Source organism: Cetorhinus maximus, chromosome 5, assembly GCF_964194155.1.
Source record: "Cetorhinus maximus chromosome 5, sCetMax3.hap1.1, whole genome shotgun sequence".
Taxonomy (NCBI): domain Eukaryota; kingdom Metazoa; phylum Chordata; class Chondrichthyes; order Lamniformes; family Cetorhinidae; genus Cetorhinus; species Cetorhinus maximus.
In genome coordinates, this window is record NC_135883.1 from 137,745,689 (window position 1) to 137,770,358 (window position 24,670).

Sequence of the window (24,670 nt, forward strand, 5' to 3'; positions counted from 1 at the left end):
CCTAGTTTGAAAAGCTGGCCCTTATGCTTGACTGCAAAATGCATCTTCTGTGATCTAACCAAGATCTCCAAAGGGGAGAGATCTCCAGGGGTAGACCGGGGCAGTGGCATAGTGGTTTTGTCACTGGACTAGTGATCCAGATACCCAGGGTAATTCTCTTGGAACCCAGGTTCAAATTCCACCATGGCAGATGGTGAAATTTGAATTCAACAAGAAATAATCTGGAATTAAAAAGTCTAACAGTGACCATTGTTGTAAAAACCCATCTGTTTCACTAATGTCCTTTAGGGAAGGAAATCTGCCGTCCTTACCTGATCTGGCCTACATGTGACTCCAGATTCTCAGCAATGTGGTTCATTCTAAAATGGTTCTGAAGGGCAATTAGGGATGGGCAGTAAGTCTGTAATTATAAATCTAATGATGACCACGAAACTATTGTCGATTGTCGTAAAAACACATCTAGTTCACTAATATTCTTTAGGGAAGGAAACCTGCTGTCCTTACCTGGTCTGGCCTATATGTGACTCCAGACCACAGCAATATGGTTGACTCTTAAATGCCCTCTGAAATGGCCTAGCAAGGTACTCAGTTCTCAATGGCAATTAGGGATGGGCAATAAATGCTGGCCTAGCCAGTGACGCCCCCATCCCATGAACAAATATTTTTTTAAAAATTAAATGCACTCCCTTGTCCCTAAAATGATTTTATTCATTGGGCTGTTACTTAAAAAAAAATTGTCCTACATTTTCCATTGAAAGAAACTGCAGCATAAATGTAGCTGTGTGAGTTGTATCTTTTTCTGGTCTCATGTGTGATCAAGGAGCCGAAGTAAAATTAAAGCCAATGGGATTTCCACTGGTTGGAGGCATACCTGGCACAAATGAAGGGGGTTGTGGTTGCTGGCGGCCAATAATCACTACAGATGCTTTTCAGGGTAGTGTCCTAGGTTCAGCAACCTTCTGCTTCATCAATGACCTCCCTTTCATTCTTACACCAGAAGTTAGGATGCTAGCTGATAATTTCACAGTGTTCATTATCATTCGCAACTCCTGAGGTGCTGAAGTAGTATGTGCAGTAAGACCTGGACAACATTCAGACTTGGGCTGATAAATGGCAAGTAACATTCATGTCACACAAATATCGAGAGGGAATCTAACCATCTCCCCTTGCTGTTCAATGAATCACCTACCATCAACACCCTGGGATTCAGCATTAACTAAAGACTTAATTGGGCCTGCTAACATAACAGTGACCACAAGAGCAGGTCAGAGGCAGGGAACACTGGAAAGTTACTCATTTACTGACTTCTAAAAGTCTGTCCATCATCTACAAGACACAAGTCAGGAGTGTGATGGGACACCCTCCACCTGAGTGGATGTGTGCAGCTCCAACAATATTCAAGAAGCTCAACACCATCCCGGACAAAGCAGCTCACTTGATCAGCACCCCTACCACCACCATAAACATTCACTCTCCCCATTGCCAGTGTGCAGTTGCTGGAGTGTGTACCATCTACACAATACACTGCAGCAACTTGCCTAGGCTCCTTCTATACCACCTTCCAAACTTCTACTACCTAGAAGAACAAGGGCAGCAGACTCATGGGAACACCACCATCTGCAAGCCCCCCTTCCAAGGCACACTTCATCTGACTTGAAATTATTATCGCCGTCCCTTCACTGTTGCTGGGATAAAATCCTGGAGCTCATTTCCTAACAGCACTATGAGTGTACCTACACCAGATGGACGACAGTGGTTCAAGAAAGTGGCTCACCACCACCATCTCAAGGGCAATTAAGGATGGGCAACAAATGCTGACCCTACCAGCAATGCTCATGCCCCATGAATGAATAATAAAACACATCTCACACTCTCAGCACCACACTCGGTGAAAAGCTGCCATGATGTTAAGGCCAATCACTCCCACTGCACCTCTGGAATTCAGCTATTTTGTTCATGTTTGGACCAAGGCTGTAAAGAGGTCTGGAGCTGAGTGGCTCTGGTGGAATCCAAACTCTGCAGTGATGAGCTGGCACTTAGATCACTTTGCTGATGATTGAGATTAGGCTGATGCAGCAATAATTGGCCAGGTTGGATTGGTCCTACTTTTTGTGGGCAGGAGATCCCTGAACAATTTTCCGCATTTTCATGTAGATGCCAGTGTTATAACTGTAGTGGAGCAGCCTAGCAAGGGATGTGGCTAGTTCTGGGGCAGAACTTTTAAGCACTATTGCAAGGATGTTGTCAGGATTCATAGCCTTCACTGCATCAAGTTGTATCCAGCTGGTTCGGGATATCACGTGGAATGAGGCAAATTGGCCAGAGACTGATGCTGAGGATCTTGAGTGGACGCTGAGATGGATCACCCACTTGACACCACTGGCTGAAGATAGTTGCAAATGTTTTAACCTTGGCTGGAATTTTCTGGCTCTGTTGGTGTCGGGCATCATGATGGGAAGGGGGAGACTATATGGCGGGAAGGCCAAAAATTGGTTTTATGCCGTTGTGAAACCAGTTTGCGATCATCCATACCACCCATCAAAGGAGGGCCAAGTTTCCCACCGCCGCAGGTCAGGAACGTCATTTTAATACACTTGCATCTAATTATAAGCCCTGCTTGCCGGAATCACACCCCCACGTCAAATTTACCGCCCATGTTGGCGTTACTTCAGAAAGGCTTGCTTCACGGCTGCCTTTAAAAGACGTGCACCTGGCAGCCTGAAACTTGAGGTGAACTCGGAGGTGAGCGTGCACAACTTGCGCAACGCTTGCAAACATCACCCGTAGGACATCAAGGAAGAGGCGCTGCACCTTTGCGGGGGGCATGGGCAGGTCGCTTTTTCCTGGCTGTCTTTCAACGTTATGCCAGGGCAAGGGCTCCAGTATGGGTCAGACTGGTAGTGGAGATGGCGGGCAAGGCAGCACAAGCAAGCTGGGTGGAGGGAACCAGCCACACATTTGTAAAAGTTTGTCAAAAGTGAGCATTTTGCTGCAGCTGAGACCATTCAGCAGCAGCTCCATTGACATGCTTGGAATTGGGCCTCTGAAGCTTTTCTATCCACTCAAACAACGCAACAGCATGGAAGTACCACCAAAAGCTCCAGAACTTTTCACCCCTCGGGTGCAGACTGCAAATTAATGTGTGTTTTAGGGGGCAGCAGAGTAATTGGCCGACTAGGCAAATATTACAATCCCCTTGCGAAAGGTGGCCAAGGCATAGTCAGAGCCCCTTGCAATGTCTTTATTAAGGTGTGGACCAGTATCCACCATGGTTCAAGCTAACAGACCGGCCTTCCAGTGTGGGTTAGGAGAATGCCTGCGCCTGAGCTGAGAGCACAGTGTGCAGTCCAGTGGCCGAAGCTGCCGCCAGTCGGTCATGTGGAGTGGGGCGGAGTGGGGTTTTGGACAGCCAATGAGTGCACTACACACTGGCCATCCAAGTAGTGGCCAGCACTCTTCTGCATGCATGAAGGGGCCTTCAGACTTAACCGAGAGAGTGTCCAAGTGCACTCATGCTAACACAGGTGTCTGTCTTTGTTCTTGCACGGGGAGAACATCAGGATCATGCCAGGTGATTTATCAGTATATCTCATGGCTCTCAGGGAGCAGAGAGGAAGAAGGGAGCGGCAGAGGCGCCTGGTTCGTCAAAGGGAGGAGCACCTCCCTAAAGATGAAGGGGCGTCAGGGCCTGCCGTGAACACAGCCGAAGATCCACAGCGAGCTGTCGCTTTTTGGTGCCTCACTAGACCCAGGGCTTATAGACGGCACCTGTCTTTCCTGCAGATGACTGAGAACCAGTGTCGCCGAAGACTGCAAATGTCTAGGGAACTGTTCGGTTACATCTGCCACCTGCTGCAGGATTTGGCGCCACAGGGACATGGAGGGCATCCACTATCAGTGGCTGTGAAAGTGATCGTGGCACTCGATTTTTACGTCATTGGCTCCTACCAGGGCCCCACAGGTGACTGTGGGGAATTTTACGAGCCTCCATGCCCAAGTGTATCCAGGAGGTCATGGACGCCATCTTCGCGAAGGCACAGAACTTTGTGCATTTTGCCTGGGATCAGGAAAGCTAGGAAACAAGAGTGCTGAGATTTGCCCAGATCCCAGGTTTTCCACAGGTGCAGGGTGGCATCGACTGCGCTCACACGGTGCTTAGATCTCTGTGGCAACAAACAGTCAACTACATCAACCACAAGGACTTCCACTCGCTGAATGTTCAGCTGGTGTGCGACCACCACAAACAAATCCTGTAGGTCTGCGCGCGATTCCCAGGAGCATCCATGATTCCTACAATCTTAGCAGCTCTCAGATCCCTGTTATCCTCCAGGGTCAAGAGAAGCTGCAAGGTTGGCTCCTCAGACACGAGGACTGTCCACAGAGGATGTGGCTGATGACGCTCGTGTGGCAGCCTCAGACTGCAGCAGAGAGACAGTACAACAAGGCTCATGCCACGACTCTGACTTTGGTGGAGCAAACAATGGGCATTTTGAAAATGAGGTTCCAGTGCCTCGCCAGGTCTGGTGGGGCACTGCAATACAGTCCCCAGAGGGTGTCGCGCATCATCGTTCCTTGCTGTGTGTTCCACAACCTGGCGCTGCAATAGGGGGTGGACTTGGCTGAGGAGTAGATGGAAGAGCTGCACATATCTTCCGATGAGAAGGACATCAAAGGGAATGATGATGATGATGATGAGGTCCTCAAAGACGAGGATGCCGGCGATGAGGCCGTCACACTGGTCAGATGAGGCAGGAACGTTCAGGAAGCCTTCATTGCTGCAAGACTCATGGAGGATGATGACGAGATGCAGTGAGGACAGTCCTGACATCTTCACCTTGCATCTGTGATGTTTGGCTCCTATGCGGCTGATGGCATTTCTCCACCAGTCTGTGACCTCTCCTTTTTGTTGTGTGCCAGCTTGTCCTACAAGAATACAGTTGGAGAGAGTGTAAACAGGATGCCTGCCACGCCAGATGATAAGGATTCCTGGCATGTGTGGGTGGTGAGAGGTGCCATGGACGGGATGAGGACGCAATGCGAAGAGCAGATGTAGGTGTGTGTGAGAGAGTGAATGGTGATGTCCCTTGGACTGGCAGTGAGATATCCCTGTGGATCTGGGATGGGCTTGTGAGTTGAGAGTGATGAGAAGCCTGACTTACCCTGGCGAAATGGAAGGATTATTCATCGTCTATTGCCACTGGGTGGCTGTCCTCCTTTGCAGGGCGTTGGCGCTGACCACCGCTGCCGCTGCCTCCCATGCTGGATTTGTCACGTTGCTTGCTGGTCTTTGCCCAGAGCAGGGATAGAGGACTTCAAGGCGGGTCTCCACTGCATCCAGTAGGTGCCCGAAAGAGGGTCGCTAAGTTGGGGAAGCATGTTTCCTCCCTTTTGTAGCCATGACTTTGCAGTATCTTCCAATGTCTTCTAGGGTGCTAGCTCTGTGCAGAGGCACCCTTTAAACATGGCGCCCGGATTACTGAAGGCTAAGGTGATGGCATGACGGGCAATCAGAGGTCGCCCCGCCAGTGATCGGGCATGTTTCCCACGAATGCATTACTCCTGTGGCGGAACGCCACGGGAATGGGATGATGCAGCATGAAAAGTCGCCATTGCGGCTGGTGGGTAAAACGTCCTTCCCGTCTATTACCGTGCTTTGTTCAAATCTAGGACGATTCCGCCCCTTGTCTTTTGCATTAATATGCTGGGGTCTGCCATAATTGACGATGGGGATGTTCATGGAGGCTCCTACAGCTAGCTGTTTAATTATCAAACAACACTCAGGACTGCGTGTGACAGGAATGCAGAGCTTTGATTTGACCCTTTGGTTATGACATTACTTAGCTCTGTCTACACCATGCTGTTTCTGCTGTTTAGCATGCATGTAGTCTTGTGTTGTTGTTTCACCAGGTTTTCCATTACATTTTAAGGCATGCCTGGTGCTGTTCCTGACAAGCTCTCCTGCACTCCTCACTGAACCAGGTTTGGTCTCCTGGTTTGATGGCATTGGTACAATGAGCAATATATCAGGCTATGAGGTTTCAATTTTGCTGCTGCTGAGGCCACATAGTACCTCACGGATGCCCAGTTTTTCCCTACTATCTGTTCTGAATCTATCCCTTTTAGCACAATTTCCACATGACATGCTCTGTGTGAAGACAGTAGTTTCCTTCACTAGGACTGTGCAGTGGTCACGACTACTGACAGATGCATCTCCCTTATCTATATCTGTTATTGTAGTTAGCTCCCTCAATGGGTCACTGAATTTATCCAATGTGTAGCTGAGCTATAAAGACTTAGAAAGTCTGAGGTTTGATCCATGAATGGGAAGATAGTGGCACAGTGGTAAAGTCACTGAGCTAGTAATCCAGAGGTGCAGGCTAATGCTTTGGGGACATGGGTTCAAATTGCACCATGGCAGCTGGTGGAATTTAAATTCAGTTAATAAAAATTTGAAATTGAAAACTAGTCTCAGTATTGTTGACTGTGAACCATTATTGATTGTCGTAAAAACCCATCTGGTTCACTAATGCTATTTAGGGTAAGGAAATCTGCTGTCCTTACCTGGTCTGGCCTACATGTGACTCCCGACCCACAGCAATGTGGTTCTCTCTGAAATGGCCGAGCAAGATATTCAGTTAAAGGGGCAATTAGAGATGGGCAAAAAATGCTAGCCTTGCCGGTGAAACCCATATCCAACGAAAGAATAAATAAAGAAAAAGACTGTCTGATCTCAGGATATTATGTTAAGGATATTATATTGGCTATAGATTAGGCAGGAAAACATTAACTATGATGCCCACCATTGACCATTATCCAACAGTGGCATTTGTGGCTGAGGGTTAGCTTAAAAAAAAACTGTCGAAATTCACGGTTACAACTGAAAATGGGGGTCACTTGATTGGGGTACCAGAGAGAGTTTGGCACCCAAAGAACCATAATTCAGTGGAGTGGGTGCGGGGGGTGGAGAAATTGATGAAGGGTTTTTTGAAAAAAGCTTTCTGGGATGTTTAATTCTTTCAGCTAGAATGGTATGAAAATTAAATTATCCCATGTCTGAGACATGGACATTTACACGTGCTCCTGAAATAGAACACAGCAGTACTTGGATGTTAAAAGCTTCATTTGAAGGTGAAGCCTGAACATCTGGCATTTTAATGTCATTTCAACTGTCCTTCCTTTCATTTTGGAAGTCTAATGTGGAATTTATGATGTGCGTGTGAAGAGAAACGCTAGGTACTATGTGAAAATAACAAATTGTTTGAAAATTTAACTGTTTGTATCCCATGGGAATCTTGGATACAGTAATGAATTGCTTTTTAGCTCCCTGGAAGTATTGCACACTGATCACAGCAGGCATGGTGGAACCCACTGACCATATTGAGAACAATTCTACAGGAAAAGTTGACACAAATAGGACCAGTCCAAGGCCTGTTGGTACAAGCCAACCTTTGCAAGGCCATAATATGGTGCGGTCTTCAAATTCCTCAAACATTGTTATTTGTAATTAGCAACAAAAATATGGTATATGAAGGGGTAACCTGTAATGCAGCAACTTGAGGCATGTCTGAATTTGGGGATCAGATAGGGCAGAACTGAGAGAGTTTTAGTGTGCAGCTGTCTGTGCTTTGCTCAATCTAATCTTATTCCTCAAAGGGCATAAAACAATTAATTGCAATGGGTGTATATAGGATTCTAGCTTTCCCTCTTAATCTTAAAATGTTCAGTCTTCCTTGGACGCTCACTTAATAACAATTTGTTTAGGGCATAGAAAAGTGATAAGTAAAGAGAAGCTGCATTCGCTTATTCAGATAACCTTTCTTAAAAAAGTGCCTCAGTTCAATGACTAAGCACTTAAAAAATTGACACTGGACAGGTAATAATTCAGATCATAGCACATGGTGCAAGACACGAACCACATAAAGCAGAAATGTCTCTCTGTGACTTCCCATTAGATTTTTTATTCTTTCATGGGACATGGCATCGCTGGTTCTGTCAGCACTTTTATTGCCCATCCCCAATTGACCTTGAGAAGGTGGTGGTGAGCTGCCTTTTTGAACCGCTGCAGTCTGTGTGGTGCAGGTCCATCCACAATGCTGTTCGGGAGGGAGTTCCAAGATTTTGACCCAGCGACAGTAAAGGGATGGTGTGTGGCTTGAAAGGAAAATTGTAGGTGGTGGTTTTCCCATGCATCTGCTGCTCTTGTCCTTCTAGGTGGCAGAGGTCGCGAGTTTGGAAAGTGTTGTCGAAGGACAACTTGTAGATGGTATATGCTGCTGCCACTTTGCGTCAGTAGTGGAGGGAGTGATGCTGAATGTGATGGGTGGGGTGACAATCAAGCAGGCTGCTTTTCCTGGATGGTGTTGAGATTCTCAAGTGCTTCTGGAGCTACGCTCATCCAGACCAGTGCGAAGTATTCCATCACACTCCTGACTTGTGCCTTGTAGATGGTGGACAGGCTTTGGAAAGTCAGGAAGTGAGTTACTCTCTGCAGAAGTCCCAGCCCCTGACCTGCTCTTGGAGCCACAGTATTTATATGGCTAGTCCAGTTCAGTTTCTGGTCAATGGTAACCCTCAGGATGTTGATAGTCGGGGTTTCAGCGATGATAATGACATTGAATGTCAAGGAGAGATGTTTTGATTCTGTCCTGTTGGAGGTGGTCATTGCCTGGCACTTGTGTGGCGCAAATATTACTTGCCACTTATCAGCCTAAGCCCCAATGTTGTTCAGGTCTTGGTGCATTTGGACACGAGCTGCTTCAGTATCTGAGGAGTCGCGAATGGTGCTGAACATTGTGCAATCGTCAGCGAAATCCCCATTTCTGACCAAATGATGGGAAAGTCATTGATGAAACAGCTGAAGATGGTTGGACACTGCCTGAAGAACTCCTGCAGTGATGTCCTGGAAACTGAGATGATTGATCTCAAACAACCACAACCATCTTCCTTTGTACTGTCTTTGACTCCAATCAGTAGAGAGCTTCCCCCCTGATTCCCACTGACTTCAGTTTTGCTAGGGCTCCTTGATGCCACACTTGGTCAAATGCTGGCTTGATGTCAAGGGCAGTCACTCTTACCTCACCTTGGGAGTTCAGCTCGTTTGTCCATGTTTGGACTAAAGCTGCAATGAGATCAGGAGCTGAGTGGCCCTGGAGGAACCCAACCTGAGAGTCAGTGAGCAAGTTATTGCTCAGGAAGTGCCGCTTGACAGCACTGTCAACAACTCCTTCCATCGCTTTGCTGATGATCAACAGTAGACTGATGGAACCTTAATCGGCCAGGTTGGATTTGTGCTGCATTTTGTGAACAGGACATACCTGGGCAGTTTTCTACATTGCCGGGTAGATGTCAGTGTTGTAGCTACATTGGAGCAGCATGGCTAAGAGCACAGCTAGTTCTGGAGCACAAGTCTTCTGTACTATTCCCAGAATGTTGTCAGGTTTAGGGTTGGGGACATCAGTAGGAGTTCGAGATGAATTATCCACTTGGCACTTCTGGCTGAAGATTGTTGCAAATGCTTCAATTTTGTCTTTTGCACTGATGCTCTGGGCTCCTCCATCTTTGAGGATGGGGATATTTGTGGAGCCTCCTCCTCCATTGACTTGCTTAATTGTCCACCACCATTCACAACTGGACGTGGCAGGACTGCTGAGCTAAGATCGAACCCATTGGTTGTGGGGTTGCTTAGCTCTGTTTATTGCACACTGCTTTCGCTGTTTGGCACGCAAGTAGTCCTGTGTTGTATCTTCACCAGGTTGAAACCTCATTTTATGTATGCCTGGTGCTTCTCCTGGCATGTCCCCCTGCACATCTGCATTGAACCAAGGTTGATCCCTTGGTTTGATGGTAATGGTAGAGTGAGGGATACGCTGAACCATAAGGTTACAGATCGTGCTTGTATACAATTCTGCAGCTGTTAATGGCCCACAGTGCCTCATGGATGCCTAGTTTTGAGCTGCAAGATCTGTTTGAAATCACCCCATTTAGCACAGCGTTAGTGCCACACAACACAATGGAAGGTATGCTCAGTGTGAAGATGGGACTTCGTCATCTCAAGGACTGAACGTTGGTCACTCTTACGTATTAGTGACTGTATTATGTCATAGATAGATACATCTGTGACGGGTATGTTGGTGAGGACGAGGTCAAGTAGATTTTTCCCTCTTGTTGGCTCCATGACCACCTGCTGCAGACCCAGTCTAGTAGCTATGTCCTTTAGGACTCAAACAGCCTGGTCTGTGGTGGTGCTGTTGAGCTACTCTTATGCTGGATATTGAAATCCCCCACCCAGAGTACATTCTATGCCCTACCCACCTTCAGTGCTTCCACCATGTGGTGTTCAGCATGGAAGAGTACTGATTCATCAGCTGAGGGGGCAGGGGTTGGGGCACAGTTAGTGGTAATCAGCAGGAGGTTTCTTTGCCCATGCTTGACCTGATGCCATGAGACTTCATGGAGTCCAGAGTCAATGCTGAGGACCCCCAGGTCAACTCCATCCTGACTGTATACCACTGCGCTGCCACCCTGGGACACGATGTACCCAGGGATGGTGGTGGTGGTGGCTGGGTTGTGTGAAAGGTATGCTTCTGTGACTATGTCTATGTCAGGCTAGTGACCTCAAGCCCTTTGACTGGTCTGTGAGACAGCTCTCCCAATTTTGGCACATGCCCCCAGGTGTGTGTTAGGAGGATTTTGCAGGGTCGACAGGGTTGGTTTTGCCATTGTTGTTTGTGGTGCCTAGGTCGACACTTCATGTCCAGCTTCATTCCTTATTGAGTTGTTTTTAGCAGTTTGTAACAACTGAATGGCTTGCTAGGCCATCTCAGAGGGCACTTAAGAGTTAACCATACTGCTGTGGGTCTGGAGTCGCATGTGGGTCAGACTGGGTAAGGGCAGTAGATTTTCTTCCCTGAAGTACATTAGTGAACCAGACAATCAACAATGGTTTCATGGTCACTGTTACCGAGACTAGCCTTTAATTCCAGATTTATTGAATGAATTTAAATTCCACCAGCTGCCATGGTGGGATTTGAACCCGTGTTCCCAGAGCATTAACCTGGGCCTCTGGATTATTAGTTCGATAAAATTACCACTATGTCACCGCCCATTTTAATGTAGTGTACAAGAATAGTCCAGTCATGAATTGTACTCATGGGCTGATTGGAAACTGATTATACACATAGTTAATATTTGTTTTATTTTTGATAATTGTCAATTCCATGCAGTTACTGTCTCAGAAGAACATTTGCCCAGCCGTAATTAATTTAAGCCATTTTAAATTTTTTTCTTTCTCTCTTTCACAGATGGCAGAAGATTGCTGCTTGGATGTAATTGGAAGCTTTATTGGTCCAAATTCGAGATTAGGAATCTCGGTAGAGGACAGTAAAGATATACATTCCTGGAACATCAGTTCAGATGGAGTCATATTGAGTTGGTTAAGGACTGACCTAGTTATTGATATAAAAGGTAATGTGTTGGTCTTTTATTCTTGTCCGTACTGGTGGGAGCATTGCATTTATCAACCAATAATCAGCACTTGTGTTGACTTGATGGGAATGAAATATAATGCAGCAGTAATGAAACATTCACCCTATCTTACAGCATCTGTGGAAAGAAAGACAGTGTTAACACTGTCTTTCTCTCCACAGATGCTGTCAGACCTGCTGAGTTTTTCCAGCATTTTTTTGTTTTTGTTTCAGACTTCCAGCATCCGCAGTATTTTTATTCACCCTATCTTCCTCACTCTACAGATGTTCCCTCATCCCCTGAATGTTTCCAGAATTTACTGATTTACTTCCAAACCAATGTTGAATTGGTTAAGTTTGAAGCATTTACTAGTGATAGGGGATTCCTGTGTGTGGGTTGGGGGCAGTAGACTTATTTTGAGAAAGTGCTTCACCCTCGCTCCCCACCCTATATTTGCTCCTTGGGTGTGAACAACACTAGCCAGATTCGAACGTGTAGCATGGGCCTTGTCACATCAGGAGAGCCAGACTAGGTAAGATTTCCCTCTTCTCTTCCTTGATGAATCAGTTGATGATTTCCTGAATTTAAAAATTCAGTTTTACAATTGACCATGGTGAGATTATGAACTTTTTGCAAGTCATTACTCAAAGCTTTTGGGTTGTTGAGGCAGTGCTATTAACACTAGACTAGAAGTTCCAGACTAGAAACAGTTTAAACAGAGCACCCACTTGTAAAGTTCATCGCAGTTATTAAAGACGTTATGTGTGAGATATTCAAATTGAAGTGTGGATTTTGCATACGTTGCATTTCTCGACTGAGAAATTATATGCAGGTATAAATTGTTGGTGTCCTGACATTTATTTTGCTAAGCACAACCAAATTTGATGGCAGTAAAACCTAATTTATATGTGTCCCAACAACAACAACTTGTATTAATAAAGCAAAAGCAAAATACTGCAGATGCAGGAAGTTTGAAATCGCATGTATAATAGTGCCTTTAGCATAGTAAAAATGTCCCGAGGTGGTTCACAGGAACATAAACAGATCAAATTTGATGCCGATCACATAAAGAACTATTATGACAGGTAACCAAAGGCTTGGTAAAAGAGATAAGTTTTTTAAGGAGCGACTTCGAAGGAAGAGAAAGACTTAGAGTGGCAGAGAAGTTTCAGAAGGGAAATTCAGGGCTAAGGGCCTAGACAATGAAGATTCGGCCCTAATGGTGGAGTAGCGATAATTGCGGATGTGGAATAGGTCGGAACTGGAGGGGCTCAGAGATCTCAGAGGATTGTAAGACTGGAGGAAGTTACAGAGAAAGAGAGGGGCAAAGCCGATTGAGGGTTTTGAACACAAGAATGAGAATTTTAAAGTTGAGGCGTTATTGAACTGGGAGTCACTGTAGGTCAGAGAGCAGAGGGGTGATGGGTGAACGGGATTGGTATATCTCTAATTTTAAAGCTTATATTAAAATTTACAGTGAGTGGTGCAAATATTCATTTATTGAATGTTTTATATCAACATCAGGCAGCATTGATGTGTTATTTGTGGTGCACTAGGCTCTGAGACAGCAGGTTTTAGGGGAGATGTAGTGATATTGTCGGTAGACTAGTAATCCAGAGAACTAGGGTAAAGCTCTGGGAACCCAGTTTCGAATCCTGCCACGGCAGATGGTGGAATTTGAATTCAATAAACAAACCTGGAATTAATAAAAATCTAATGATGACCATGAAACCATCGTCGATTGTTGTAAAAACCTATCTGGTTCACTAATGTCCTTTAGGGAAAGAAATCACGTCCTTACCTGGTCTGGCCTACAAGTGACTCCAAAATGTACTATGGTTGGGGAACTTCAGTGTCCATCGCCATGGGTGGCTTGGTAGCACCACTACTGACTGAGCTGGCCGAGTCCTAAATGACATAGCTGCTAGACTGGGTCTGCGGCAGGTGGTAAGGGAACCAACAAGAGAGAAAAACATACTTGACCTCATCCTCACAAACCTGCCTGTCACAGATGTATTTGTCCATGACAGTATCGGTGGGAGTGACACCGCACAGTCTTGTGGAGACGAAGTTCGGCCTTCATATTGAGGATACCCTCCATCGTGTTGTGTGGCACTACCACCGTGCTAAATGGGATAGATTTCTAACAGATCTAGCAACTCAAGACTGGGTATCCATGAGGCGCTGTGGGCCATCAGCAGCAGCAGAATTGTACTCGAACACAATCTATAACCTCATGGCCTGGGATATCCCTCACTCTACCATTACATTCAAGCCAGGAGATCAACACTGGTTCAATGAAGAGTGCAGGAGGGCATGCCAGGAGCAGCACCAGGCATATCTAAAAATGAGATGTCAACCTGGTGAAGCTCCAACGCAGGGCTACTTGTGTGCCAAACAGCATAAGCAGCAAGTGATAGACATGGATAAGCAATCCCACAACCAACAGATCAGATCTAAGCTCTGTGGTCCTGCCACATCCATGAATGGTGGTGAACAATTAAACAACTCACTAGAGGAGGAGGAGGCTACATAAATTACTCCACCCTCAATGATGGAGTAGCCCAGCGCATCAGTGCATAGGATAAGGTTGAAGCATTTGCTACAATCTTCAGCCAGGAGTGCTGAGTGGATGATCCATCTCGACCTCCTCTGGAGGTCTCCAGCATCACTGATGCCAGTCTTCAGCCAATTCAATTCACTCCACGTGATATCAAGAAACGGCAGAAGGCACTGGATACTGCGAAGGCTATGGGGCCTGACAATATTCCGGCAATGTGACTGAAGACTTGTGCTCCAGGACTTGCCGTGCCCCTAGCCAAGCTGTTCCAGTACAGCTTCAACACTGGCATCTACCCAGCTATGTGGAAAACTGCCCAGATATATCCTGTACACAAAAAGCAGGACAAATCCAACCCGGCCAATTACCGCCTTATCAGTCTGCTCTTGATCATCAGTAAAGTAATGGAAGGGGTCATCAACAGTGCTACCAAGCGGCACTTGCTTAGCAATAATGTGCTCACCAGTGCCCAGTTTGGGCTCCCCCAGGGCCATTACAGCCTTGGTTCAAACATGGGCAAAGGAGCTGAACTCCCGAGGTGAGGTGAGGGTGTCTGCCCTTGACGTCAAGGCCACATTTGACCAAGTATGGCATCAAGGAGCCCCCGCAAAACTGGAGTCAATGGGAATCAGGGGTAAAACTCTATGCTGATTGGAGTCATGCCTAGCACAAAGGAAGATGGTTGTGGTTGTTGGAGGTCAGTCATCTCAGTTCCAGGACATCACTGCAGGAGTTCCTCAGGGTAGTTTCCTCAGCCCAGCCATCTTCAGCTGCTTCATCAATGATCTTCCTTTCATCATAAGGTCAGAAGTGGGTATGTTCGCTGATGATTGCACAATGTTCAGCACCATTCGCATGTCCTCAGATACTGAAGCAGTCCATGTCCAAATGCAGCAAGACCTGTACAATATCCAGACTTCGGCTGACAAGTCGAAACTAACATTCGTGCCTACAAGTGACAGGCAATGATCATCTCAAACAATAAAGAACCCAATCATGGTCCCATGATTTTTAATGGTATTACTTACCATCACTGAATTCCCCCACATTCAACATCCTAGGGGTTACCATTGACCAAAGCTGAACTAGACTAGCCATATAAATATTGTGGCTACAAGAGAAGGTCAGAGGCTAGGAATCCTGTGATGAGTAACTCACCTGCTGACTCTCCAAAGCCTGTCACCCATCGACAAGGCACAAGTCAGGAGTGTGATAGAATACTCTCCCCTTGCCTGGATGAGTACAGCTTCCACAACACTCAAAGCTTGACACCGTCCAGGACAAAGCAGCCCACTTGATTGGCAGCACATCCACCAACATTCACTCCCTCCACCACCGATGCACAGTCGCAGCAGAGTGTTCCATCTACAAGATGCACTGCAGGGATTCAGCAAGACTCCTTAGACAGCACCATCCAAACCCACGACCATGACCATCTAGAAGGACAAAGGCAGCAGATAGGTGTGAATACCACCAATTGGAAGTTCCTCTCTAAGTCACTCACCATCCTGATTTGGAAATATATTGCTGTTCCTTCACTGTCACTGGGTCAAAATCCTGGATCTCCCTTCCTAACAGCACTGTGGGTGTACCTGCACCACATGGACTGCAGCGGTTCAAGAAGGCAGCTCACCACCACCTTCTCAAGGGCAACTAGGGACGGCAATGAATGCTGGCCCAGCCAGTGAAGCCCACATCCCGTGAATGAATTTTAAAAAAAGGTTGTGGGTTCCATTCCCACTCTGGTGGAATTAAGCACACAATCTAGGCTGACACTCCAGTACTGAGGGTGCAACGAAAACAGAAAGTGCTGGGAAAACTCAGCAGGTCTGATGGCATCTGTGGAGAGAGAAATAGAGTTAACGTTTCGAGTCTAATATGGCTCTTCTTCAGAACAACACTGAGGGTGCCCTGCATTGTCTGAAGTGCTGTTCTTTGAGTGAAACTTTAAACTGAGGCCCAGACTGCCTGCTCAAGTTGACGTAAAAGACCCCATGGCACTACTTTGAAGTTGAGCAGCAGAGTTCTCTTATGTCCTGGCTAATATTTATCCATGAGCCAACATCACCAAAATGGATTCTTCTTCCACTCCAGGTGGCATCCTTGATTATTCAAGGGTGTGATTTTATTACAGGGCAGAGGGAAGAGGCAGTCCCCAATTCAACCTCAGCTAGAATGGGGATTGAACCCATTGCTGTTGGTGCTATTTTGAATCACTGTTTAACCAGCTGAGCTAACCAGCAACACCCCCATTCCAAAAACAAATTATCTGGTCATTATCACATCGGTGTTAGTTAGAGCTTGCTGTGTGAAAATTGGCTGACATATTCTCTACATTAATGGTAGAGTCTGCGCTCCAAAAGTAGGTCCATGTCTGTGGGATGTCCTGAGGTCATGATAAACACTATATGAACACAAATCTGTCTTTCTTTCATGAAAAACAGTGGTCCATAACTTCCAGTGGAGTGACAATTGAATGGATGATATTATGACACAGCCGATGGTAAATGCTCAGTTGTTCAAAACCCAGAGGGAAATGTGAAACAACTGTCATAACCATTTTTTCCAATTTGTATGTTTCGAGATGCAGGCTTTGAATTCAATACTAATAAGACCACCAAATCTCAAGATGTTTTTATAAAATTAAGTTAAACATTTATTAATTAAATACATATGTCTACAAATTACTACAATAATATCGTCTAAAAAAAACCCCTAATTAAACTGACTCTCAGTTACACCTCCGTTAAAGCAAGAGTAAAACACAAAGATTTAAACAGACCCCTGGTAAAGCACACCCTGGACAGTGGAATTCAAAATGAGTTTCTTTCAGCTCTGGGTCCTTGCTGACAGCAGCTTAAGGCTTACAGGCTGGAAGTTTACGATCTTAGAATCCCTCCTCTTTTCCCAATAGCCTTCTCTTCCTTTATACATATTTTCCTCTTTGAATGCAAATTCTCATTGTATCACTAGATTTTTTTTAACCTCTTCTAACAATACCACCCCTTTCATGTTACCAATTTTATTAGTAAGCTTTGGGGGGAAAAAACCCATTGTTTGGCTTCTTCTGGCTAGGTGTGATATTTCACCCATTCTTTTGAATATGTTATATAAAAATGCCAATTGCCCCCTTTTCACTTCACCTTGTAACTTCTCTATGTTTACCTAATTACCATTTCAAACCTACTTATCTTCTATACATCAAAGCCTCTAGACCAGCTGACTTTAATCCAATTAAGATACACACAACATACATAAACACAGTTACCACTAAACTCTATTTTATAATAATTTCCAATAACATCATTATATCTTCTTGACAATTGCCGCTCCGCTCATAGTTGCTTACCTTGAAATCCAACCACTCCCATCTCATCCGACCTTCCGAATCAGGCCGGGTGAGGTCTTTGTAGCGCAGCAGGTTCCACTGTCTTCTGGCAGGACTACAGCATTGGAGGTCAGGAGGATATGCCCCCTTTTTCCATTTTAACAGGTAAATCTAAAGGTCCAGCCACTTTGACAAGCCAGTGGGAAGGTAAGTTTATAAGGTAAGTGGGGAGGATTGGGAGGGTTGGGTAGAGGTTGGGTTGGGCCTGGGGCAGGGCGGGGATGGGGTGGGTTGGGTTGCACCTTGGTGGGGGGTGGGGGTTGGGCCGGGTCGGGTCAAGTTGGGCCTGGGTGGAGTGTTGACTCAGGTCGGGCCTGAGGGGGTGGGAGTCGGGTCGGTTTGGGTCTGGGTTGGGGTGTGGGTGTTTGGGTCAAGCCTGGAGGTGGTGGTGGGGTGTAAGGTCAGGGGCAAGGGGTAGTCGGTTGTGGGGGGGGGGAGCATGGGCGTCCCATGGGGGGTAGAGGGAGTCCCGGTGGGGCATTTGGGAGGGGGGGTTGGTGGGGGGTGAGGTGGGGGAGTCCTTTGGGCAGTTGGGGGGTGCAAGAAGGTCCTGTTGTGGCGGAGGGGAGGGGGGAGGGTGTGGTGGTCTGGGGAGGTCAGTATAATAGTTACAGAAGCTAGGGGTGGTTTTAGTTCTTCTAACTTTTTCTGGGTAACTATTACTGTATGACAGTCAGAACCATCTGAGTTTGAGATTTAAATAGCATTTTCGGATGGTTCCCAGTGCAGGGCAGTCACCCAAAGAAAGTTTGAACTTCCTGGGCAATTCCCATGCAATCCTTACCTGAGAACTTCCAGGGGACAGGGGGAGTTCCCCAGCGCATCTTTGGGATCCCCCCACTCCCCAGATATACCGCCCTGGAGCTCGGAAATTACGGCCTCATCTTTGCAATATCATTCACATCCATATGAGTGTGTTAGAAATAGCTTCAGCTACAGGTTACTAAATGTCATGGGGAGTGGCATCAAGCGCTGCCACATTTTCCACCTAACTATATATGCCAATTTCTGAATTTTAGCAGTTTTCTTAAACTATTATGATCTTTTATCCCACAACTTTAAAATACTCTGTTCAGGTGATTCGTATTTGAGCGAAAAATACATTCAGATTTTTGAGTATTCAGCAGTGGGTTTAAACACAAGAATTTCTTGTCAGCACATAGTGTCCTGCATTGGCCTGAACTTGCATTGACTTGCTTGATTTTCATTACTTCACTGTTGATGGCTAAGCCTTCAGCTGCCTAGAGTATAATCTACCTCCCCTCCACTCTCTCTTCATAAAGATGTCCCTTAAAGCCTAACTCTTTCGCCAAGCTTCTGGTCATTTGCCCTCATATCACTTAAAATATGGCTTGGTGTCATATTTTATTTGATAAGCCTTGCACGCTTTATGATGTTAAAGGTATTATATAAATGCAAGTATTTACTTATCGATGCTATGCATGTTAACCAATAAGCAGACAGCAAGGACTGTAGTTCCTTTTGCTTTAATACTCAATTAAGAAATTGAAAAATTCACTGCTTCATTTAGTCAGAAAAGCTATCAGTGCTTGGACAGATGTGCAGGTTACATTGGCTCTGCCAGCTTATCAATTATTGAGTGATGTTAGAAAAAGCATTGTTACACCTTTTCACCACACAGGCTAGTTATTGGGTAGTACTGACACACATTCTGTTCTTTCAGTTGCTTCATAATTTATTTACTGCCTTCAGAAGACATTATCTTTGCCGGTATCTATTCGCCTTGAATTTCTGGAATTGCTGAACTTGTAACCGCTTGACAGCTGTTAATTAGAAGACCATTCAGCCCCTCAGGCTTGTTCCTTTATTTAATTAGATCATGGTTATTCTCTACCTCGACTGAATTTACCTGCTTTTGATCCATATCCCTCGGTACTGTTACCTAAGAACAATCTGTACATTGTAATGTATCATTGGTTATTAAGGAAAACGTCTGTTTGGAATAAATGGCACGGTCTTGACTGAAAATTTTCATCAATATTTGATCTGTCTGTACATGTATAGTCTTACATTCTCGTGGTACAAGTAATTTCAAAAATGCTTGTGATTCATGTTTTAGGTATGTGGGAGGCAGTCATAGGGTGGGGAAGGTATTTTTTCTGCTGGGCAGTCATACAATACAACTGGAGAGTTTTTTCTTTAGTTACTCATTTTATTCCGAAGTTTTCTTTGCTACATGGCCATTGCTATATTTCAGTAATCCAACTCCATTAATCATTAATTATCGTTCATTAATCCAACGCCAAGCAGGTCAGATCTCAGACGAATATATAGAGCAGGATGGTGGGGCACAATTAAGGTGGAATTGCCATCCTGAATTTTCAGCTGGTTGGTGGGGAAGGGAGCGGCGGGTTCACTGAACCCTGAGGTGATCAGGATGAAATAATTATGCAGATTTTCGTAAAAGGAGGGGTATTTTATGTTCAAAGTACTCTCTGTCCTCGTGTCTGTGAAATACATGCTACCTTTTTATTTCCACAGAAAGAAAAAAATTGTTGCTTTTTATTTATGGTCTCCTGCACCCAAGCCACATCATTCAACATTGTCTTGGGGGCAGTGGGGGTGTGGGGGAGCGGTCTGGGTTGCCTTCATCTGTTCTGTATTTCCTGAGGACTGTGATGATTTTCAAAATACGTTTATGTTCTTGTCTGCTCTGTCCCTTTTAAGTTCAAGTAATGTATTCAGTTACTTTTGCTGTTTAAAGAAATACAGAGTGCAATTAGGGATGGACAATAAATACTGGCCTTACGCTCAGCCCAAGAACAAATTTTTTTTTTAAAAAGCAGCGCTAGAAAACTTACTGCTTATAGGCCTTTGCTTTAAAAATTTCGAAATTATATCGGATAATCTAGGGCAATGTTGACCACTGTCTTGATTCAACATTGAAAATGAAAACTTGAAAGGCGTCAGAATTTAAACTTAGAACACGATGTTGCTTTTTTTACTTTCGGAGATGCAGTTTAATGAGCGCAGGGTCAATATCTTTTATCCTGGATAAAATAGTTTGCTCACCATCCGTTTTTCTCTGGAATCTGGATTTCAAAACCCGCCCAAGCTGACTAGATATGAAGATCTCTTTGCCAGCTGCAAGGGCTTAAAGTTTGGCTCATCTCAGCCTAATTCCCCGTGAGGGATGCGAATCCACGGCACAGAATTACTCAAAAATTCAGCACTAATTTTTAGCGTAGTTTTAGTGAGAAATCTCACATGGAAGCGGGCAAAGATCCACCTATTTTCCGCCAACAATGGCGGTAGAATTTTTGTCTTTTAATATTTTAGCTAAAAAAAAGTGGTCTTCTGGTGTGACGTAATGTCTCATCACTTCATAGTCGCATTCACTTTCCTGTTAAAATTGGAATTTTAGCTCCAATCAGTGACTCACGCTTTCTGTCCATTTTCCTTTCTTCACAAATGCCTAATGGTACCATGGATCAAGACTGCACAAGCTGAGAACGCACATCCGTTAGCAACAGGGTTCAGACTGCCAAAACTTATTTCACATCAGGTCCCAGCAGCTGAGAAAGGGACACAAGGCTTCCATCCATAAGTCTGGGCTGCATTTGAACAAAAGGGGCCCAAAGGCAACCGGGATAGCACTGATCTGATACTGCTGATTTTAATTGAAATGAAATCTTAAGCTTTTCACTTAGCAAGTACGCATTCAAAATTGTAAAGGTTGTACACACTGTTACAAAGGTCGTGTGGTCAACAGGACTGGTAGTTTTTGTCAGAAATAAACTTTCAAAAAAATGAGCTTCTTATGCAATGTGTCTAACTGTTGTAATCTTATTGCTTTTAAGGTGGTCAGCATTACGACCAGAATCAAACCATTCTCAACAGATTTGACGAGGTTCAGCCAACACAAAGATGGGACTTGGAAATCCTTTGATTCTTTCTTGGTGGAAACAGGAAATGAAACACTTGAGGCACTTTTGAAATATTGTAAATCTTTCCATTTTACTCTCGGTAGTGCAATGTCACACTTTTAAGTGAACTCCAGAAATAGAATATTGGAATTCAGGGCAAGATTGATGGAAAAATCGTCTCAATTAAATGTTTATTTCTAATTAACTGTTACTCATTCTATGCAACATAATCAGGTCAGAGGTAGAGTCTCATACTTTTATCATTTTTCAAGATCAGTTAATGTATTGACAGCAAACCTGGCTGTTGCTGTTTCAGTGTCTAAATGAGGAAATCTCATGCCTGGTGCAAATGCTTTGAAACCCTATTTTTAAAAAACGTTGTATTTATAATTGACAAACGCTGTGCTCGCTCACTGGTTTTATTGAACACTGGAAGTTTGGTTTAGTATCCTCTATTGCAAGTGATGCAATGCATTAGAATTGCAGAAGTATTTTTTCCTCGCAAAAATGAAACTGACCCAACACTTCTGTGTCAGGTAATTCACCTCAGTTTCCATTCATTTCAAAGGAGTTACCCACACAGTGAAACAAGATTAAATATCAGTCACATTGAATGCGATAATTAACGTAAATGGCGAAACGTAACATTTCAAAGTATTGAATGTTTTGTTACTCTCACTCTGAGGGTAATAAGATAAACTATTGGTTAACAGGTTATTGTGGTATAACACCCAGACATCCTTGGCTACACATGCTGAAATACTTCATGTAGCAACCACTGTGCAGCTGTCTCCCAGTTTGTTCCAAACAATAAAGTGCTGAACATCTAGTTGTCAGCTGAGGTGGAAATAAGACTCTATGAAACTGTGATAACAATGGTGTTGTCTACTTTTAAGTAAATTAAATGGAAGTCAATTCATTTTAGTTTCAAGAGCAACGTAAGAGCTATCTTTCTTGCTCCCTGATGGAGATGCTGATTTTCAGAGGTTTGAATTACTGCCAGTATGTTTTGTGTTCGCATTGTTAACCTGTTCTACATAGTTCCAAACTTAAATAACACAAAGGTTTTTAAAAATGAAAAATTCCAAATCAACTACCCGACAACAAATCCCACTGAAGGTGATTTATTATAGTGGCATTGTATCACTTATGCTTGTGTAGCTACTGGCAGGCCCAGGAATTGCTTTTATGTTAGTGAGTTAGCAAATGTTTATAAATGATGGTTTTTTGATAATTGCATCAAGGATTGTAAGTGCACAGTTTGTAACAATTTGTATCTTGAAAATTTTATAACCTTATAATTGATCATGAAACGTATACACAACTTCTAATGTCTAACGGAGGCCTTTCTGGTAGCTTGAGTAATGGGAATAATTTGAGAACTGCACCAATGTAGTTGTATTGTTTTACACTGTCAGGTTTTATGTTGGCTTACTTTACCTATGTTGTCCTCATTCCTTGCTTTCATCACCTGAACTATTGTAACACAAGTTTTTGACCTAAAATTGGATGAATTTTTTTTGTTTAACCATCTTATTTACAGTTGTTTTAATGCATCTGAATGGTGGGACATGATTATTTTATCTTCAGCAGTAGCAGTACGACTGTATTCATTCAAGATCTTGAACTGTATATTGTGAAAACTTTACTAAATAAAATGTATGACACTTTGAATTATTTGCTGGAGACAATGTTTATTGCAACTATTCAAAGTAGAATTAAATAGATATAATATCAAAAACTGGTTTGTACAGATCTTTAACTCCTCCTATAAACATTCTTTACTCCTGTCAATTACGGTCTTCCCTCGTGCATGACCACCTTCCATTTTCAGGAAAGCCTTGGGAACTTCCGAGAATGAGAAAATCTGCTCAACAACTGGTCGAATCTGACAAGATAAAGAGGATTAAGAAATTACTTCTGGCAATTATTCAGTGTCTTACAGCATAAGCAATGATTTCACTTGTCACAGCGGTTAGTTCCTTCTCAAGTTTTTTTTGGGGGGAGCATTGGGGTTGCAATGGGGTGATTTAAAGAAGTAAAGGTTACATAGCAAGAGGTCATTGAGTTCACCATGCTGTGTAGTTAGTTGGTGGTAGCTCTACATGAGGTACCATGTCAGTCCAGTTTTCTCAGTATTAGATCTCAAACCTCAATACAGCTGCTCTCAGATGCTAGTGCCACAGCCCCAACCTTGCCAGCATATACTATATCTTTGCACAGCAATAAATTCTGGCAAAAGTAGAATTTCATTCAAGGTGTAACCAGTTGAGATTGCTAAAGACTGCGACCAATAGATACAACCATTTGAACAAAAAGAGGACACCTGATCCCAGCCTAAAATTTGGAGAGGCCACTCAATCCCTTGAGCCTGTGCCACCATTCAGTCCATGAACCTCAGAGAAAGAAATCAGCTGCCCTTATCCAGCCCGGCATAGATGTGACTCCAGACCCACAGCAATGTGGTTGATTCTTAACTGCCTTCTGCAATGGCAATAGTTCAAGGGCAATTGGGGGTGGGTGACAAATGCTGGGCTTGACGGTGACACCCCTATCCCATGAAAGAATAAAGAGGAAAAAAATGGGGCCTAACCAAATTTAATATAACTGTAACATAACTTTCAACCCTTTGTATTGCAGCCCCTTAAGATAAAGGGCAAAACTCCAGTGGCGTTTCAAATAATTTGTACAGTATCAGGTGGTTATCTTTCACCTAATTAAAACAAAATACAAAATTAAGTTTCACAATAAATTAACTGGTTGAGGCACAAGTATAATTCAATGAGACATTTAACATTTTTACAAAAATAAAAAAGCTCAGGTTTGAACATAAGGCTCAGCTAGTTTATCAAGATATCTTCACACCCACTGCTTTTCTGAACCAGGTACGTATCTTGGCATAAGCTGATTTAGATGTTTGGGTCAGAAGGGTGTACTGTTACATGTACAGGCTAATACTTTTAAAGCTTTAATGTCCAAAGGGCAACAGCTGCATTTCTGCTGGTTTCTCAACATGTTTCTGCTGTCACCACTAACACACTGGGGTTGTTGGGCTAAGGTTTTATTGGGCTGGTGAGGAGGGCAGTTGGAATGTTAACAAAACCAATTTTAGATCTTTCTGTACATAATCCAGACACAAAATACTTTTAAGAATCAACAGTGCTGGTGACTTGCTTAGTTGTGCGGTCATGCAGAACCCTCTAGCAGTTCACAACGGGACTGCAGTTAACACCATAACATTACTGATCAGGTCTGGCAGCATCGGTGGAGAGGAGCACAGTTGACGTTTCGAATCCGCATGACTCCACCGATGCTGCCAGATCCTGCTGAGTTTTCCCAGGTATTTTTGTTTTTGTTTTGGATTTCCAGCAT

The 24,670-nt window shown here is 44.2% G+C and overlaps 2 protein-coding genes across 3 annotated transcripts in view; one reads left to right on the forward strand and one right to left on the reverse strand.

Annotated features, from left to right (window-relative positions):
* crybg1a (crystallin beta-gamma domain containing 1a) overlaps positions 1-22,975 on the forward strand; it is a 320,531-nt gene extending 297,556 nt beyond the window's left edge. For both annotated transcript variants that reach the window (XM_078542510.1, XM_078542511.1), the window contains 2 exons: positions 11,301-11,463; positions 21,233-22,975. In XM_078542510.1, coding sequence (XP_078398636.1) covers positions 11,301-11,463; positions 21,233-21,321 — 252 coding nt within the window. In that variant the 3' untranslated portion in view covers positions 21,322-22,975. The remainder of the gene's footprint in view (positions 1-11,300; positions 11,464-21,232) is intronic.
* rtn4ip1 (reticulon 4 interacting protein 1) overlaps positions 22,973-24,670 on the reverse strand; it is a 47,027-nt gene continuing 45,329 nt past the window's right edge. Inside the window, exon 9 of the mRNA XM_078542516.1 lies at positions 22,973-23,186. Within this exon, the coding sequence (XP_078398642.1) occupies positions 23,067-23,186 (120 nt within the window). The 3' untranslated portion in view covers positions 22,973-23,066. The remainder of the gene's footprint in view (positions 23,187-24,670) is intronic.